Source organism: Pteropus vampyrus, unplaced genomic scaffold (genome assembly GCF_000151845.1).
Source record: "Pteropus vampyrus isolate Shadow unplaced genomic scaffold, Pvam_2.0 Scaffold254, whole genome shotgun sequence".
NCBI classification, from domain to species: Eukaryota; Metazoa; Chordata; class Mammalia; order Chiroptera; family Pteropodidae; genus Pteropus; species Pteropus vampyrus.
The window spans coordinates 1,641,607-1,659,664 of record NW_011889035.1 but is presented as its reverse complement, the minus strand read 5'-3'; the positions used below and the strand labels follow the sequence as shown (position 1 = coordinate 1,659,664).

General features: G+C 35.2%; 2 protein-coding genes across 7 annotated transcripts in view; one reads left to right on the top strand and one right to left on the bottom strand.

Moving 5' to 3' along the window:
- The window catches only part of MRE11 (MRE11 homolog, double strand break repair nuclease), a 57,647-nt gene extending 45,478 nt beyond the window's left edge, over positions 1-12,169 (bottom strand). For 2 of the 3 annotated variants that reach the window (XM_011374744.2, XM_011374746.2), the window contains exons 1-6: positions 12,017-12,169; positions 11,151-11,266; positions 9,331-9,463; positions 4,781-4,941; positions 1,983-2,070; positions 1,081-1,222 (exon numbers count right to left, since the gene is read on the bottom strand). In XM_011374744.2, coding sequence (XP_011373046.1) covers positions 1,081-1,222; positions 1,983-2,070; positions 4,781-4,941; positions 9,331-9,463; positions 11,151-11,170 — 544 coding nt within the window. In that variant the 5' untranslated portion in view covers positions 11,171-11,266; positions 12,017-12,169. Of the gene's footprint in view, positions 1-1,080; positions 1,223-1,982; positions 2,071-4,780; positions 4,942-9,330; positions 9,464-11,150; positions 11,267-11,807; positions 11,949-12,016 lie in introns of those variants that run through there. The other variant, XM_011374745.2, reaches the window with a different exon arrangement.
- On the top strand, positions 11,854-17,705 carry LOC105301891 (ankyrin repeat domain-containing protein 49). Of its 4 annotated transcripts, none has more exons than XM_023520246.1 (3): positions 11,854-11,983; positions 15,070-15,425; positions 16,694-17,705. In XM_023520246.1, the coding sequence occupies exons 2-3, from the start codon at positions 15,168-15,170 to the stop codon at positions 17,153-17,155; spliced, it is 720 nt and encodes a 239-aa protein (XP_023376014.1). In that variant the 5' UTR covers positions 11,854-11,983; positions 15,070-15,167; the 3' UTR covers positions 17,156-17,705. The 4 variants fall into 4 exon arrangements, with proteins under 4 accessions (XP_023376014.1, XP_011373050.1, XP_023376013.1 ...); XM_011374748.2 differs by lacking the exon at positions 11,854-11,983 and adding an exon at positions 12,238-12,371; XM_023520245.1 differs by lacking the exon at positions 11,854-11,983 and adding an exon at positions 12,334-12,423.
- Positions 17,706-18,058: the final 353 nt, after the last annotated feature.

The window sequence follows — 18,058 nt, the reverse complement described above, 5'->3', positions numbered from 1 at the left end:
AGCTTTTTTTGAGAAGTGTGTTTTACTTCCTGCTCTATCACTTGCAAAATCAGACATAACAGCTCAATCTCACTTTCCATATCTCTAAAATATAATCATGATGTTCTTCAACTTGTTAGAGAAATTAAAAGCTAGACAAAAACTATAAGTGTATAAGGTCCCTAGAAAAAGTATTCAAATAAGCCATCTATCATAATTAATCTTTTAAAAATATATACAAAGACACAGAAGTAAATATGATCTTCTAAGGCTTTTATTATACTAAAATCACTCAAGAAATAATAAAACCTATATTGAGGCTACAGTTTGAAATTTTTCCCCAATTTCTCTCACAGTACTTTGAGGTTGATTTAACATAGAATGTAATTTTTACAATACTCTATATACAATAAAAATAAAGCTATTGCAACCATAAAACAAATAAAATATCAAGCTAAACGTAATCCAAAGAAGATACGATAGACTCTGCACTCTAAAAAGTCTTTGATCTTTCATTTACATGGAATAAAGCCCAGCAAATAAGCTTTTACCTACTGGACACTAAATAAACTGAAGACAGTAAAGTTGATAAAGCAAATTTTCTGAGCATTATAGATGACTAGCACTATCTAAGAAAAATATGTGAGCCACTAATGCAGGCCAAATATATTATTTAAAATTTTCTGGTAGCCACATTAAAACAAGTAAAAAGAAAGAGGTAAAATTAATTTTAACATCCTTTATTAACTCAATGTTAATAAGGTATTTTACATTTTTCTAAGTCTTTGAAATCTAATGTATATTTTACACTTCTAGCATATCTCAATTCAGATGGGCCAGATTTCTAGTACTCATACTCAACATGAGGTTAGTGATTATTGCATTGGACAGTGAAGCTTTAGACCTTTCAAAGACTTCCAAGATATCAAAATGCAGTTTTTTTACTCCATAATTCTAAAAGTCTATATCTGAGTCTAAAAGAAAGAAAAAATAAACAATAAATAGACACCAAAGAAAATTTTTTACTAAAACTGCTAATTTCCCAGTTGCTTACGTAATTAAATAGTTATTGTCATAAATAGTAAAATAAAACAATCTTACCTAAGCCATATAGAGCAATTTTTGTGTTTCCTTTTTGAAGCAAAACCGGACTAATGTCTATCTTCTCCACAGACATTGAACGCCCAAAGTGATTTATAAATCCAGCACAACTTAAAATATCCAGAGCGCAAAGTGCATCTGCCTATGCAAAATATTTTCAAAAAAATAAGTAATCTGTATGTCATATTTTACCTATTAAAGTATATTCTATATACTAGTTACAAAAACATAGATTAGCATAGTGTCTTCCCAAAACAAAATTACAATTCTAAAAGTATTTGCTACCTTTCTTCTATTACAAATGACCTACTGCGGTTGGAACCACATGCTAAATGCAAAGTTAACATTTCATCAAAACTTATGTGTTGGCCACATAAAATAAAAACTAGCCATGAAATACGTACTTTGCAATATTAAGCAGACTTATTAAGACGTGAGGAAAAAAGGACTAGATAATTAGTGATTTATAACATTAATGACCAGATAAAACAAAGATATTTTCCGTTTAGGGCCTCTATTATTACTTCTATATTAAATAGGTAATAAGATGATCTAATTTAGATTTAAAACTTTTATGAAACAATCATTTCCTACAGGTAAGATTTTATGAGATAAGAGATAAAAGAACACTTGGTAAACTGTAAAGCATTATATAAATGTTAGGTGTTTAGTCCTACTCCTGATTACTTATTGTTAACTCCAGCACTAATCAAATAAAAGCATAGCTCACACACCAATTATTATTCCAGATTTTTAAAAATTATCTGAAAAGTATTATAAAAATTTATATGAATGTTAAAAAGTCAATTTGACTTTTTGACTCAATTTGACTAAAAATTGCTTTCTACGACTAAACCAATCATTTCTAAAATTTCAACAAACTGTAAGAACCCAATAATTACCCCTGTAGGATCATCATGATTGCCATGAATACTGAATATTGGAATCGAAATGTTCAGATTGCAATCTTGGTAGTTCACCCATGGAAACCTTAAAAAAAAAAAAAAGTATTTAAAGCTTCTGTAAGAAACAAAAGTTACTTCCTCCAGTATCTTCCTCCAAAAAATTAATGTAAATAATAGGAAAGCTGGATGATCTATGTTGGCAAATGATCACTAGTTTGGAGCTTAAAAAAAAAAAAAATCATAGGCAACAATTAATTTCAAGTTGGAAATTATGTCAAAATACACTTTAATAAAGAAAACTACAATAAATAATGCTTGTGAATTATATAAAAGAGTGGTAGATCTCATTAATGGGAACTTGATAGGTTTCTGAAATTTTAAAAGCTCTGTATAGTTTTTTATTTGTGGAAGGGGGAGGACAAGAAACACATCCATTTTGGAATCTCGTAGACTTAGAATAAAAATTCCAGCTCTGTCACTTACTACTTGTGCAATTTAATGTCTCACATCCACTACTGTACCTAGTCATTCGCCTAGCTTCTATTCTGAGGCAAATGACATTAGCAGTTTCTAGTCTACCTTTGCAAAATTCTTATACCTGTACAAGCAAATAAACACATCTTCTTATTATACAAACGACAGCACAATACAGATTACTACACCCTGCTTTTACCATTTAACATATTTTAGAAATCATTCCATATCAGTACATAAAGAGCTTCCTTGTGCTTTTTTTTGGGCTGGACAGTACTCCACTGTATTATTATGTGTTTAAGTAGTTACCTACCAATGGACATTTAGACCATTTCCAATCTTTTGTTTTACAAATAATGCTCTAGTGAGTAACCTTGTACAAAGTTTCCCTTGTAAGAGGATAAGGAAATTTGTATAAGGGAATTGTTGGGTCAAAGGATATATGTGCATTTATAAATCTGATAGCTACGGCCAATTTCCCTCTATAGAGGTGTATACATTTATACATAATCAATGGCAATGCATGAGAAAGACAGCTTCCCGTTACTCCACACACATAATACTTTATCAAGCTTTTAAATCTAAGCCAGTGGTAATGCCCATGACACACTTAAAAGAAATTAACTGGCCTGGAAACTGGGCATAAGCATTTTAAGATTCCTAGGTAACAACAGGGTCACCTATGCCAATCTGATAAGAGAAAAATATTTCAGTAAATCAAATTTTGTATCTTTCTTGAATGAGCTTCCCTTTATATCTTTCATATTCTTTTAATATATGTTTAAATGCCATTTTATTTCTTTTCCTGTGAACTATGTCTACATTCTTTATCTATTTTTTTTTTATTAACTCATGGGTTTTTTTATTGACTTGAAAGAACGATTAATTTATTGGAGAAATTAGATCTTAACTTGAGATTAGCTGCAAATATTCTTCATGGCTGACCTCTGACTTTTGACTTTGCTTCAGGAAGTTTTTGTATGGCAAAACCTTACAAAGACAAAAGTACCCATCTTTTCTTTTAAGGCTCCTAGGTCTATGTCATACTGAGAAAAGCCTTTGCCACATCTAAATGTTCAAAAATGTATAAGTTTTTTCTAGTATTTTTGTTGAACAATCTGTATTTTTTCATGGAGATATGAGATGCCACCTTCACCAAATACTAAATTCCTGCATATATTAAAGCTACTTCTGGAATTCGGGTATCTCAAAAGGACACAGGAGCAGATCTGAAAGAGTGCCCAATGGCTAAAGCTGGTACAATTTATTTGAACAAAATAGATTACAATAGTATTAAATTCTAACCCAAAGGGGAAAAAATGAGTTCATACTGATATAAACAATTTAATTAGTTCTTAATGACACAGACAAATAAATAAACAAACAAATGTGGAACAAGGAACAAATCTTCCTCACAGAATTCCAATCAATAAATGTAGAAAGAATGTGGAAAACAGAAAATCACCATTAGAACACCACAGTTATAACTGCTGTAGGCAAGAGTCACTAATGAATGCTAAAATTAGTGAACAAACTGTAAGGAGAAAGAGGAGAACTACGTATCCTCAAAATATCTCCTCCAAAATATTTACTAGTTACAGCGGTGGTTTTAACCACGGTCATAAATCCTTTGACACTACTTCCTCTCTCTTGGAAGTGGAACTTAATTCCCTGTCTTTCAGTGCAGGCTAGACGTAAGGACTGCCTCTGACAAACAATGCCTGGAAAGGGGAAAACCTGACAGCAGAAAAACCCGGCAGATACCACCTAACTAAGTGATGGCACTTAACCTCACCAGCGATAAGCCATGTTGACAGCATGTATTTCCAATATGCTATGAGAAGGGCACTTAACCCCTATGGAATAGTCTTCCCTCAAAACCCACAATCCTACCCTAATCATGAGAAAAACCCGAACTGAAGGACATTTTATAAAATACTTCAAAAATATCAGGGTCATGAAAAACAAGGAAAAACCAAGAAACTGGCACAGGTTGCAGAAGCCTAACAGAACATTTCGACTAAATGCAATGTGGTATCCTAATACGATGTTTAAGGAAAAACATGAGAGTATCTTTATGACATGGAGTTCTTGATGGATATCGTAAATAACTCCCAAAAGCATAAATCTTAAAAAAAAAAATCCCAATATTATTTGGAAATGCAAATATATAATAATGACAGAAAATTTAAAGAACTAAATTTATTATGAAAATAGCTTATAACAAGGGTGAAATGGCTAATTGTTAATGCATTTATGTGTCTTTTACAGAAAATATTATACATAAGGAAATGTACACATAAGTACTTAAATATACTTACTTACTAAAACCAAAGTTGACTGACTGATCGCTGATAATTTCAAACTGTACAGGACGATCACCCATGCAATATTTTCTTAATAACTCAAGGCAGGAATGTAATGTTTTTCTTGAGGGTTTATTTTCATGAAAAAGGTCACCACCGAACAAAATTAAGTCCACCTAAATCAACAGAAAATAGTGTTAACATTAATATGTTTTATAGTTAAAAAATCTTAAACTATAGATGAAAGAGGTAGAAAAAAATCATATGCGATACCATTATATATGGAGGTTTAAAATTTTATATTTTAATCATTCAAAGGACCTTCTAATCTGGTGATTAATTTGACTCCAATTCAAGTTCCTAGGCCACCTTCAAATTACTACACTAAGTCTCTGATTCATGCAACCCAAAGTGACCATATCTCTTTTTTGGTTATTCGAACCAAACATAAACTTAGCACTTCAATGAACCTATGAAAGAGATAGCCAATTCAATCCAAATTATTCGTTCAGTTCATTCAACAATTATTTAGAGTTTCTATGGGCACTGGCAGCTAAGGAAACAATCTACAAAAAAAAAGATGATACCCTTGCCCTCATTAAATACTGACAATGTGCAATGTCCTGTACTATGCCCTGAGGATACAATGATCAATAAAATACAAGTGTTCAAAATCTAACGGAAGAGACAAACTGTTACTCATCTAAAGATAAGTCAGATGCCCACTAGAATGGATATGTAAACAAACCAGGAGCAGAGGTGACATAACAATTAATTCTAACTGAGGAGTAAAAATTTGAGGACATTAAGTCCAGGACGGATGCACTAATACCGTGTAATATGAGTTGCATTATTAAGGATAAATGAGATTTTGAAGAGGAGCATTCTAAGAACCACTAGAGAAAAGGAGAGAAATCCTAACACATTCACACTTTCAAGAAGTGTACAATCTACCTTAAGAAACTTGATGTAGGCTACAGTAGTGAGGGGGAGCAGAATACTCCAACGCAAAAGGTGCCTTTGCGTTGCGGATGGTTTTGAGCTGAAGACAATTAAAGCCCAGCAGATTCAGGAAAAACTTTTTTACCTCTCCCCTGATAGGGAGCTCATATCAGGAAGAGAGCTATCACCAGAGGTAACTTTTCATCTGCATGGCATGGCAAACGTTTGTTTACCAAACACACCTCTTCTCATCTTCCTATCTTCCTGTGAATTACCTTCCTCCCCTCTGAAGCCCCTATACACCTAGCCCCTTCTCCTTAGCTCAGGATGGTGAGCTTTAATTACCTGACTACTAGGAAGCCTTGTATTTTAATGGAGTTCTTACATGTATGAATTTTTTTCCTGTTAATCTGTCAATTTAATTTTCAGACCAGCCAAAAAGAACCTAGATAGGAAGGGAAAAGTTTTCTACCCCTACTGTAGTCAGGGAAGCTGATGTGGGATTTAAGCTAGGTCTTCAAAAACGAACGTGATTTGAGTAAAGGGAAAAAATGATCATAATCAAAGGCTTAGAAGAAACAAAATAAATAAAATAAAATAACAATTTTAGAGGGGATGGAGAAAGGAGAGTAGTTGTTTAAATGGTATAGTTTCACTTTTGCAAGATGAAAAGAGTTCTAAAGACTGATTACACAACAATGTGAATGTGTTTAATGCTACTGAAGTGTACAGTTAAATTGGTTACTTTTGTAATGAGTATTTTTATCACAAGTAAAACATTTTTTAAAAATTATTTTTAGAAACCGCTTTGTGACTCCAGAGAACACTGAGAAGGACACAACTTGCTTCTGTGGTATTCTGGCCCAAAGTGAGTCTAATCATGAGGAAATGACAGAAATACCTAACTAGGAATATTCTACAAAATAACTGGCCTGTACTCTTCAACAACATCAGTCATTAAAGACAAAGGCAGACTGAGGAAAGGTACCAAATTACAAGAGACTGAAGAGACATGACAACTAAATGAAAAATGCAACCCTGGATTGGAACTTGGATACCACTGACCTGCCCCAGACTGCCGTAGCAGACATTACCGAGACAACTGTTAACATCTTAAAATTAATAATTATATTGAATCAATATTAATTTCCTGGTTTTGATAAGCGCACTGTTGTTATATATGCAATTTACTCTCAAATGGTTCAGAAAATATATGTGTGTGTGTGTGTGTGGGTGGGTGTGGGTGTGGGTGTGGGTGTGGGGGGGTGTGTGTGTGTAAAGAGAGAAGATAAAGCAAATGTGGTAAAATACAGGAAAATCTGGGTGAGGGGTATTATTCTTGTAACATCTTTGTAAGACTGATATTGTTTCAAAATCAAAGTTAAAAGAAAGGTTTCAAGTAAGTAGGAAGTAGAAATAAGGCTGGTAGATGGCACAGGCCCACAAAATAGAGGATTTATGAGTCAGGAAGAAGGCAAAAAGTAAATATAATATGTATCTGGAAGCACCAGCATGGGGCTGTGAGGGGAGGGGTCAGTAAAAATTAAGGGATGGCGGAAAGGGAAACAAAAGGAAATAGAAGAGAAAAAAAGGACAAAGTATGTGTGTGGGGGGGCAAGGGGTGGCAGGAAGCTTACGCTAAGGGAAAGAAATATTTTCGCACCTAAGTTAGAAAAAAAAAGACATAGGATTCTCTGGCAGGAAACAGACCTCCTTCAGCTACAAGTTTCTCTACCCTCAGGGAATGAGGAACCCGTTTTAAAAGGAGATATACCAGACATTCCTTCATTCATTATCAAATATATGAGTAACCCACTACTTGCTAGATCCCTTCTAGGTAGCAGGATACAGCATGAGCGAACAAAAGATTTTTCACTCTCATGGAGTTCACCTTCTAGTGGAGAAGACAGATACTAAACAAGTAAACAAGTCAATAAATTATTACAGATGACGCTATGAAAAAAATTAAGAGTAATGTCATAAAAGAGTGTTTGGAGATATCAGGAAAGATCTCTCCAAAATGGTTAAAACTTGAACTGACACATCAACTCTGCCAAGATTAAGATGCTACAAGCAGAGAACCAAGTCTCAGTAGAACATACCAGTGTGGATAGAGCTCACTGAACTAGGCAGAGAGTTGTAAGGTAATGAAGTCTCCTGGCAAGGGCCAGATCAAGTTGAGTCTTGTAGTCTCAATTTTTTTCTAGGTTCAAATGGAAGGTCACTTGGAAGATTTTAAACAGCAGAGTGACATGATCTGATAAAGTGATGAAGTTCACTTTAGCTGCTATGCTGAATAGATGTAGGGGTAAAGAATGGAAGTAGAGAGACCAATGAGGAAATACTGCAGTCCGGAAAAATTTGTTAAAAGTTTGGGAATAAGTTTATAGGCATGAAAATCAAGATTAGTGGGAAGGTTCCACATATTTTCAGGAGAAAGAACCAAAGGACTTGCAATTAATCCAAACAGAAGTCTGAGGAAAAGTCAAGGTTGGAGATATTAATTTGCAAGTCACCAGCATTTACATTTATTCCCCAGCTCTCTCTCAGGCTATAAACTAACACTTCAACTGCCTGCTGGAATGCTTCCTTGAATATCCAACTGGAATATCTCAAATCAAATGGTCTAAATCGCAATTCATCACCTTCCCACATAAAGAAGTACCGCTTCCTTATTTAAAACCTATTTCTATTATCGGTACCACCAATTTTAGAGTCATTGTCATCCCTTTTCCCTCATTTCCATCTCTACAACAAACCAATCAAAGTATGCAAATCATATCTTTGGAATAGTTTTTGCATTCACTTCCTCTTTTCCATCCCATGCCACCACTTTCAAAAAGTCTCACACTGGTCTCCAATTCATGCTATATACACTGTTAGAATAAGACTTTCTATTGAATTGGATACAAACTCTTCAATCTGGCACTCGAAGCTCTTATTAATGCAGCTCTAGCCACATTTCTATTCTTTCAGCATACTTTCTAACATATGGTCTCCCAGTGAGCCAAACAGAGCTGCTGTTCCCCGTGTTAAGATGTTCACGTACCTATTGTCTCACTTCTGAGCCCTTTCTCCTGCTTCCTGTGAAATGTACATTCTCTATGCTCTTCACCTGCCAAAAAACTACCCAACCTTCAAAGCTCAAGTTAAATGCCACCTCCTGCATTAAACTCATCTTGCTATCCTCATCTAAATATAATTTCTTCTATCTCTAAACTCCCATGAAAGGCTGTTTGTAATTTTCTTATGGCTCTTATCACAAATGACCTTGCATCAGAGCATTTTGGACATCTGTCTTATCTCGCATACTGGTCTATGTTCTTTGAAAGTAGAAACCACACAGTCATCTTTATATTTCAAACAGAAACTGCCATAGGATCCCGTACTCAGAAAACACCCCATAAATACTTGTAAAATTTTACAGACTCTTTGCAAAAGTAGCTCCTACTTGAATTAAGGGCACAAAGCACATAAAACTTGCTTTAGGTTTTTAGTACATTGATATTTAAGCAGGCAATGTGAGCACATGAGTCTATAAGACAAACCAACTTTAAGAAGGGAAAAGAGACTGCTAAGTACGGGAGCACTGTAGAAACTGTAAAACTGTAAACCAAACTCACTTCATTTTCCTGGGCAAGTCTTAAAATTTCATCAAATGTGACAAAGGTATCATTTCCTCTGACTGCATCTTTCTCCATAAATCCCAAATGAATGTCCGTTGCAACTAAGATTTTAAATGTATTTTCATCATCACTGTATTAAAAAAGAAGAAATTGTTCAATATAATAAATTAAAAGAATGTTCCAGCAAATTGAAACTTAAATGTATAAAAGAAATAAAGCAGTTATGGAGTAAAATCACTTTTTCTAGTCTTAACTGTAAATTTGAAGTATTCAACAGATCTTTAACATCACATAGTTTGCCTACCATGAATTCAATACAGACCAAATGTACATGAAATTTTAAAAGGTCTGTGACTACTTCAAAAATTTACAGCCTCTTTACAACCAGTTTTGTACCCTTGAAAGCTTGATTTGTTTTCCTATTCTATGTCACAGCAACAACCCAAGAGGATTTGACCCCATATTTAAAATTGCTACTTGTCTATTTTGTACTCTTCCAGGAATAGAGTTAACCAGTTAATTTAAAAAGCGCTTTCTCTAAATTTATAAGTAGAGTTTATCCTAATCATCTAGCAACTTACATTCAAGCCCTTACAAGAAGCTTGCTTACCTCTACTCTTTGTACAAAGTTAGTTTTTTGTTAAATTTGGCCAACTAACAAAACAGAATTATTTACAGTTCCATTTAAATCTGGTAGTATTCAGAGGTACTTTTCATGTAAAGCGACAATGTAATGTTATTAATACTCTTAAACTTAATGTAACTTTTAATGTTCTTTAAAATATTTTTGTAACTATGATGTCATCTCAACTTACATGTAGAAGTAGGTTTTGTTATTTCTGAAAAATGAGAAGGCCAGACAGATAAATTAGCTGATTTGTTGCACGATTAAGTAGAAAAAGGACTAAAACCCAAGATTAAAACTCAAGCTACTTCCACAAAACCATAATGAACTTAAAAATAAAACATTTATATATATATACACACATACATATATATGTATATGCATATGTATGCATATGTATATGTATAGGTGTGTACATATGTATCTACAAAATTCACATCTTTATATATGAGACTTTCAGAAAAGATTTCTCTTCAGAAACTTTAAAAATGATGTGCACACATCTGATTCCTATATCCACACAGGTAGAATACTTTCAGATCAAATGACTACCCTATGTTTCCATAGCAACTACAAAGTATTTTCATGATTCTCTTATTTACACATCAAAATTAATCTGAGAAAGGCATCTGTATTCCAATTATACAAATGAAGAAACTGAAGCAAAGTTTATAAGATTGCTAACTTGCCCAAGGTCACACGGAATTAACCAAGGAATTAAAACCAGAATGAAAGACTCCAAGTCTAAAGCTTTTTCCACATAACTGTTTCTAGTCCTTTTATTTTTCATTTTACACAAATTCATTTCCAATTCATTCAAAACTAGAGCACTTAACTCCTCTAAAAATCAACTTCAATAGACTTGCCTTGACTAGTAAGACTGTCATGAAAGTTCAAGAATATTTAGTAGCTTCAATATTTTAAGACAAAACCTTAAGAACATAAACTTATATATACTATAGCAACATATACCAAATTACTACAAGACCCATCTATAGATGCATATTATCTTTCAGTTAAAAAACATATAGTATGAATTTTTAAATATTCTTTTTGATGACTATCACTTCTGTTCATAGTTAAGCTCTTTATTTACTGCCAATTTATTAAATGTTTTCTTTCAGAGTGATCATAGCTGATGAGCTTTAGAAACTCAAAGCAACAAACAAGATTTCAGAAGACAAGTGCTTACGGGGCATCTGTAGAAGTCATTTCTGTGGTCAGTGCAGCTCCTCCAGGGCCAGTTTTCTGCCGAACTACCGCTGGGTACTGTGCTCAAATGTCAGAAAACTCACTCGATTCCAAATTCTAAAAACGAAATTATATTATTGTAAAACACGCATTTAAAAAAAGCTGGCTGGCAATTTTGGAAGTTTCATTTTCATCTAAGCCCCTACTCTTAGAGCTAAGAACTGAAAACAGCACATCTCCAGTGCCATTCCAGTATCACTATTACGATAAAGCTCATTTTCCTATTTCCCTTTTCTATGCCCTATGGGAAACTAATGTTTGTTAAATAAATGAGCAAAAAGGGTCACAGGGTCACAACAGTGTAGTTGTGGTTTAGCACATGAACAATTCTGCAGAAATGTTTAAGGTGCTTGAATAAGCTACTCTGAAGCATGGAGGCGATCTCGTACTTTTCTACTCAAACACAAAATTTTCTTTAAAAAAAAAAAAAAAGGCTTGTTTTTGGAAAGAAAAGGGCCCCCACGTCCAAAGCTAGTGTAAATAAACAGAAACACGTGGTCTGCGGAGAAACACCGTCAGCAGTCCGCAGAACAAAAGAAAATGGCCAGCACACTTGGGGAGGAGCGGCTACTATCGCGAAATAACCCCTCCAACGTACAGACAGATTCCCAGTTCCGTGGGAATTCCAAGCCTCAGCATGCTCCCATCCCCGGACTCCTTAAAGCCAGCCACAACGCAGGATCCTGCAGGACTCCTCCGCATCCCACTCGGCCCATTCTTCTCAGAGGGTCAATCCATTCTGGACTTCCGCATAGGATCCTGCACATATAGGAGGTGGGTACGATTCCTAAATTACCCGACACTCACCAAAGCCCCTGCATCGGAACTGGAGGCTGTCTTTTATCCGGGAAGAAGGACCGAGATTCGTGAACAGAAAAGCAGCAGCACGGCGTGAGATCGCCTCTGCGAACCCGCTTAGCCATAAACCTGAATTAGGGCGGGAGAAGGAAAAAAAAAAAAAAAAGCAGCTCTTTCTCTCGCGATACCTCATTGATTACGTAGACTCTTCATGTCCTCTCCGGCTTTCATTGGCTGCCGAACGCCTTGAGGGAGCGTGGAAAGTAGCAGCGAGGCCCCGCCCCCGTACAGGAACCAATCCTGAGCAGCCGAGGGGACGAACCCCGGAAGCGAGGTTTGCGGTGGCGATTGTCCCCTCTATAAGGTGGGTAACTCTTCTTTGCCTAGGACCACGCTTCCTGGACGCCTTAAGCCACGTAAGGACTCTTGGGCCCTTGGCGTCGGGTCGCCTGTCTACGCCGGCAGCGTCGTGGTCCTAGGTAGGGCTGGAGCCGCTTGTAAGGCCGCAGGAGCGACTCCCAGGCCTGTGAAGTGACCCGCCGGTGCCGGAGGGCCGGGACTGGTGGCCTTCTCCCTTACTCCCACTCCCCAGAAGTAGAGCATTCGGTTCATCAGTTTTTCAAGCCTTCCCCCTTAGCCCTGGATCCCGAGTTCAGCACATCTGTATTGCTTCGTGCTGGCAACAGTAACATATAGTGCAGTAAAAAATAATGTGAGACTTGATTTTAGAAAATCTGGAATTTCAGTTCCACTGGAGTTCCTCGATCTAGAGCAAGCTGTTTTAATCTATCCGAACTTCAGCGCCTTCATCTGTAAAATGGGGTTTATGGTCTCACCCGTCACTGAGAGGTTTGTGAGGAGTAGACAAATTAGATCTCTCTCAAAATGGAAATGTGTCCTTGAAGTAAAGAAACGTACCTAATTTCTTCCCGGTGGAAGATAGTCAAGTAAGAATCCTGACTGACTTTTTAAATCCAGAATCAGGGAGATGCACCTGGGTTTAACTTTTTAAATAAAATCCACTAAGAAAATTTTATATGTAATTTATCGTATCTGGAGCAGTACATTCAAAATTTATAAAAAGAGGCTTTATAAAAAGGAAAGGAAAATGTAACATGTTTGCTGTAATTTGGTGTAATTAACAAGTGAACTTTATGTTATTTACCAGCATTTATTGTTTCATGAAATAATGTATGATCACTTTTGTGTTGCAAGGTTCAGGGAATAGTTTGAGAATAAAGAAGAAAGTGAGAACTATTAAAACATAAAACAATTTTGGTAGCTTCTGTCATAGACTGAAAAGCTGGACAGGCTTTGGAAATTTTTTAGTAAAATCCATACATTTTACAGTGAAGTAACAAGCCCAGAGAAGGTACTAGTCACGAGTGGTAGATTTAAACTCGAGTTTAATGCCGTTGGCACTAGTAACAAGATCTAATTCTGCATAAAGATTGTATACTCTTAAACTTGTCAAATTAAGTAGATAGAAATATCTTAGGGGTATGACTAACTTATCAGGGCAGAATCCATTCCAGTCAAAATCAATTGATGGGGCTTGAATTAAATTTAATTCTACAATATTTCTTAATGCCTGCTGTATGTAAGTGAGACATAAATATAACTTAAACATAGTCCCTATTCTTAAACTTACAATCTTTTAAGAGGCTAAAACAAGAACAATATTAGTGGTGAAATAAGATAACATGTAACACAAAAAAGTAAAAACTAGAAAAATCTAATTTGACGGATCAAGAAAGACTTAATGAAAGACAACATCTGAGAAGAACCTTGAAAGACTGATAAGCAACAAATGTAGTTGGGAGGCTGAATGGTATTTTTTAAAGTGTATTTTTCGATTACAGTTGACATACAAAATTATATTTCAAGTGTACAACAGTGATTAGATATATATATATATCTTAAAGTGATCACTCCAATATATATCACTCCAATAATTCTTGTTCTTTTTGACTGATTAAAGTTTAATATGCTATGTAACTCTTTAAGCTGATGTTTATTTATAAATATGGCAGCCTAGCAGAATAAGCATAACTTCCTTTGGGAAGCCTTCTTTAATCCCTTAGGACTGGGTTAATTATGACTCTCTAGCAGACACATTGTATCTGCACATGGTCCTATCATAACACTTATTCCACTGTCTTTGTCAGTCACCCCAACTAGACAGTAAGCTTCTTGAGGTTAAGACATGGATCTTGTTCATTATTGAATCCCAGTACCCAGAGACTGGCACGTACCAGGTATTCTATTCATGCTTATTGAATGAAGGAGCAAATAACAGCCAAAATTCAGTTTCAAAACAAGAAGTTAAGAACTATAGTTGTCTATCAAAGAAGAGGACTACTTTTAAAGCAGTTCATTTTCCCAATACTGAAACTATTAAAGTAGGAAAAGGATAATTACAGATGTCACGATAAAGATATCTGCACTGATGAGAGATTGGGACAGATGTCCTTTGGGGGCTATTCCAACTCTAAGGATCCCTGATTCTTTCAAGTAATTTTTTAGGAACTAAGAGGTTTTGTTTCTGCTCTGTAGTGTCTGTCTACTTTATAAAAATTATGAATGTTCCTGTCTCTGTTGTATTATTTATAATTTAAAAGTTTCAAGCATTTATCACTCTTAGCATAATGCAATAATATCTAAAGAACTATATTCAAAATAAATACAAGTATACCTTGGAGTTTGGTTCCAGACCACCATATAAAGTGAATCATGATCTTTTTGCTGGTGGAGGATCTTGCCTTCAATTTGCAAAACACAATGTCTATGAAGTACAATAAAGTGAAGTGCAATAAAATGGGGTATACCTGTACAGTTACAGCCACTAAGTAGAAGAAAAAACAAGTAATAAGAAAGATTAGGCCATTAAAAATACAGATAACTGAAATCAATCAGCTCCAATATTTAGTAAATGTAAAGGATATCAGTCAACACCAAAGAGTTTAGACAGGATTTATTTGTGTGTGTTTGCAAGACTTATCTGTGCTGTTGATAAAGCCTCAATTACTGTTTTGCTAATAATTTTTTGTTTGTATTTTCAGACCTTGATGAATAAATAAAGCAGACATAATTCATCTCTAAAAAGATTATTTATACTCTGGCATTAGAAATGCTTTGTATTTAGAATAGTAATTAAAAAATGGAAAAAGAGAAAGTAAATGATGATGGACAACCAGACCCAGAGAATTCCTTGGACTTTTCTGAACACTTTAACCAACTCGAATTGTTGGAAACACATGGACACCTTATTCCCACTGGTACTGAAAGTCTCTGGGTAGGGAATTCTGATGAAGATGAAGAACAAGATGAAAAACCTGAAGAGTGGTATCAGTTGCAAGAAAAAAAAATGGAAAAAGATCCAAGCAAATTGCTGCTTTGGGCTGCGGAAAATAATCGGGTAAAAAACAAAACAAAACAGTTAAAGAAGAAACCATAACATAGTAGAAAACGTATTAGATTCAGAGCCAGAAGACCTGTCCCTGAACCTCTATTTGGTCTGTAACTTTGGACAAATCGTACTATTTCTCAACCTCTATTTTTCTATCAGTAAAAGTGGCCACCATAATACCTGCCTCTTTGATATAGGGTTTTGAGGATCAAATGAATCAATGTACATGAAAGCACATGATAAGCTACAAAAAGAGTCTTTTAGGTATTTGGGTGGGGAGAGGGGCTTTAGGGATAATTAACTATAAATATAACAAGCAGTCATCTGTATTTTTAAATCATTTATATTACATCATTAGGATCATCCTAGAAACAAGTATTATTTAGGAAAGTGATGGGAACTAACATTTATTGAATAACAGCTATACCATGTACTTATTACATTCAATTTAATCTTATATCTCTATAAGACAGGTAATATTCTTTCCTTTTACAGATTGGGAAGTTGAGATTCAGGAATATTAATTTGCCCAGGATCATCCAAGTGGGATGACCCTACTTAACATGAAGTCTATTCTTCCCACTCAGCCACTTCTACCTCATTTTACTAAGTTCCTCCATTAGTCTCTGTTAGTATACTAATAACTAAAAAGGTCTTGCATTTTTGGATAACTTTTTTACGCAAGAGCACATTACATCCCACCAGAGGTCCGTAGACCAAACTGAAAATCGCTTCCTGAAAACGTGTCTGAGGTTGCTTTAGTTAGAAGAACTTCAGCACTTTAATCTGTAGATTCCCATAGTATTCCAGTAAAGGAGTTTATAAGTTTTAGACGTGCGTTGGTATGATATATTCCTGTTACAGGAAAATCAATCTGTTACTATATTTTCTTCACAGATGACATATAAAATGTTAAATACAATTATAGCTTGTATTAGTCATCTAGGACTAAAGCTTTTGTCCAGTAAGCCTTAATTGGACCACGAGTAGACATATGGTTGACATTCAGGGAACCACATTCTTAGAATCAATAGTTACGGTTAACGCTTACTCATTCATTCTTAAAATCATTTGCCCACTCCCCTCAAAAATGAAATCTTCATTTTAAAGTCATCTGCTAAGAAGTAATTTTTTATTTAACTTAATTAAATCTAACACCACTAGACCATTTAATTTTCTTGGTTTACTGTTGAGTTTGAGTTGGATTTTTATTCATTTATTTTTTACGTATTTATTTTTTTGTTGGATTTTTGAAAGCTCTCTTTTTCTCTGCTCAGCTGGCTACAGTGCGGAGACTACTTTCTGAAAAGGCCACTCATGTGAACACTAGAGATGAAGATGAATATACCCCTCTTCATCGAGCAGCCTACAGTGGACACTTAGATGTTGTCCGTGAGCTGATTGCACAAGGAGCAGATGTTCATGCAGTGACCGTGGATGGTTGGACACCCCTACACAGTGCTTGTAAGTGGAATCATACTAGAGTAGCTTCTTTCTTACTTCAACATGACGCAGATATCAATGCCCAAACAAAAGGCCTCTTGACCCCCTTACATCTTGCTGCTGGGAACAGAGACAGCAGAGATACCCTAGAGCTCCTCCTGATGAACCGCTACATCAAACCAGATCTGAAAAACAACTTGGAAGAAACTGCACTTGACATCGCCAGGAGGTCAAGTATCTATCACTACCTCTTTGAAATTGTGGAAGGCTGCACAAATTCTTCACCTCGGTCTTAAAGGTTCTAATCATTTTTTTAAGTTTCTAAGTACCAGTGCCTCCTTTGTGTGAGATGTGAAAAATCCTCGTAATATAAAATTGATGTCTAAAGTCTTACAACAGAAATTCAGTGGTACTCATGATATCCTTCCAAGTGAATTGCCTGACCTTGATGTCAAAATCTATTTGAAAGTTGTTTGTATATATCTTTAATGATTTCTGCAGAGTGTGTGATTTTTTTATCAGAAATAATTTTAACTATACTTAAAAACTTATCACGGGTTGTAGAGAAAACTGATATTTTTGGTGCTGATCCAAGAAAAATGTATTTTTAAATATTCCCCATCCTGGATCTTTGTTGAGTATTTAGTATACTGACATATTTTTGTAAAGTAAGATAACTCAGAATTTAAAAGTCTTCAACATACTGGTGCAGTCAGCTGTCTTCTCTGTGTTACAATAGCCATTTGCTTTCATTTTAAACTGTAAGAACTAACGTATTATAGTGACTTGAATATTCATAAGTTAAAAACCATCAATAAATTAGATCTTTGTCTTGTAGAACCTAAACCATTTTCAGGAAAGTAGCTAACTTTCCTGTTTAGTTTGTGTTTAGTCCATGAATGTTATATACTGCCTCCCCTACCACAATTCTCACAATCCTGTGGATAGTCCTACCTCACCCTGGTCCACCAACATAATCCTTATTCTACTGGTGAGTCAGCATGACCTTTTAAACATGCACGCAACTGTACCTTGGTCCTAGAGATCATAATACATCTGCTGTACAGCTCCCTAATCCTCCTGATTTGGGCACTGCTCATAAAGTCTTCAAGTTCACAGGAAGTGTTGGTTTTCCAGGGTCCTCATTTTACATAAACCATACAAAGGCAAAGTGACAAGGGAGAAGGAATTCTAAGAGT

Excerpts from the sequence above, each read along its gene's own strand:
- LOC105301891 (XM_023520246.1), top strand. The coding sequence starts at position 15,168 with ATGGAAAAAGAGAAAGTAAATGATGATGGACAACCAGACCCAGAGAAT. Across the intron at positions 15,426-16,693 it reads GGGCTGCGGAAAATAATCGG|CTGGCTACAGTGCGGAGACT; the intron begins GTAAAAAACAAA and ends TTCTCTGCTCAG.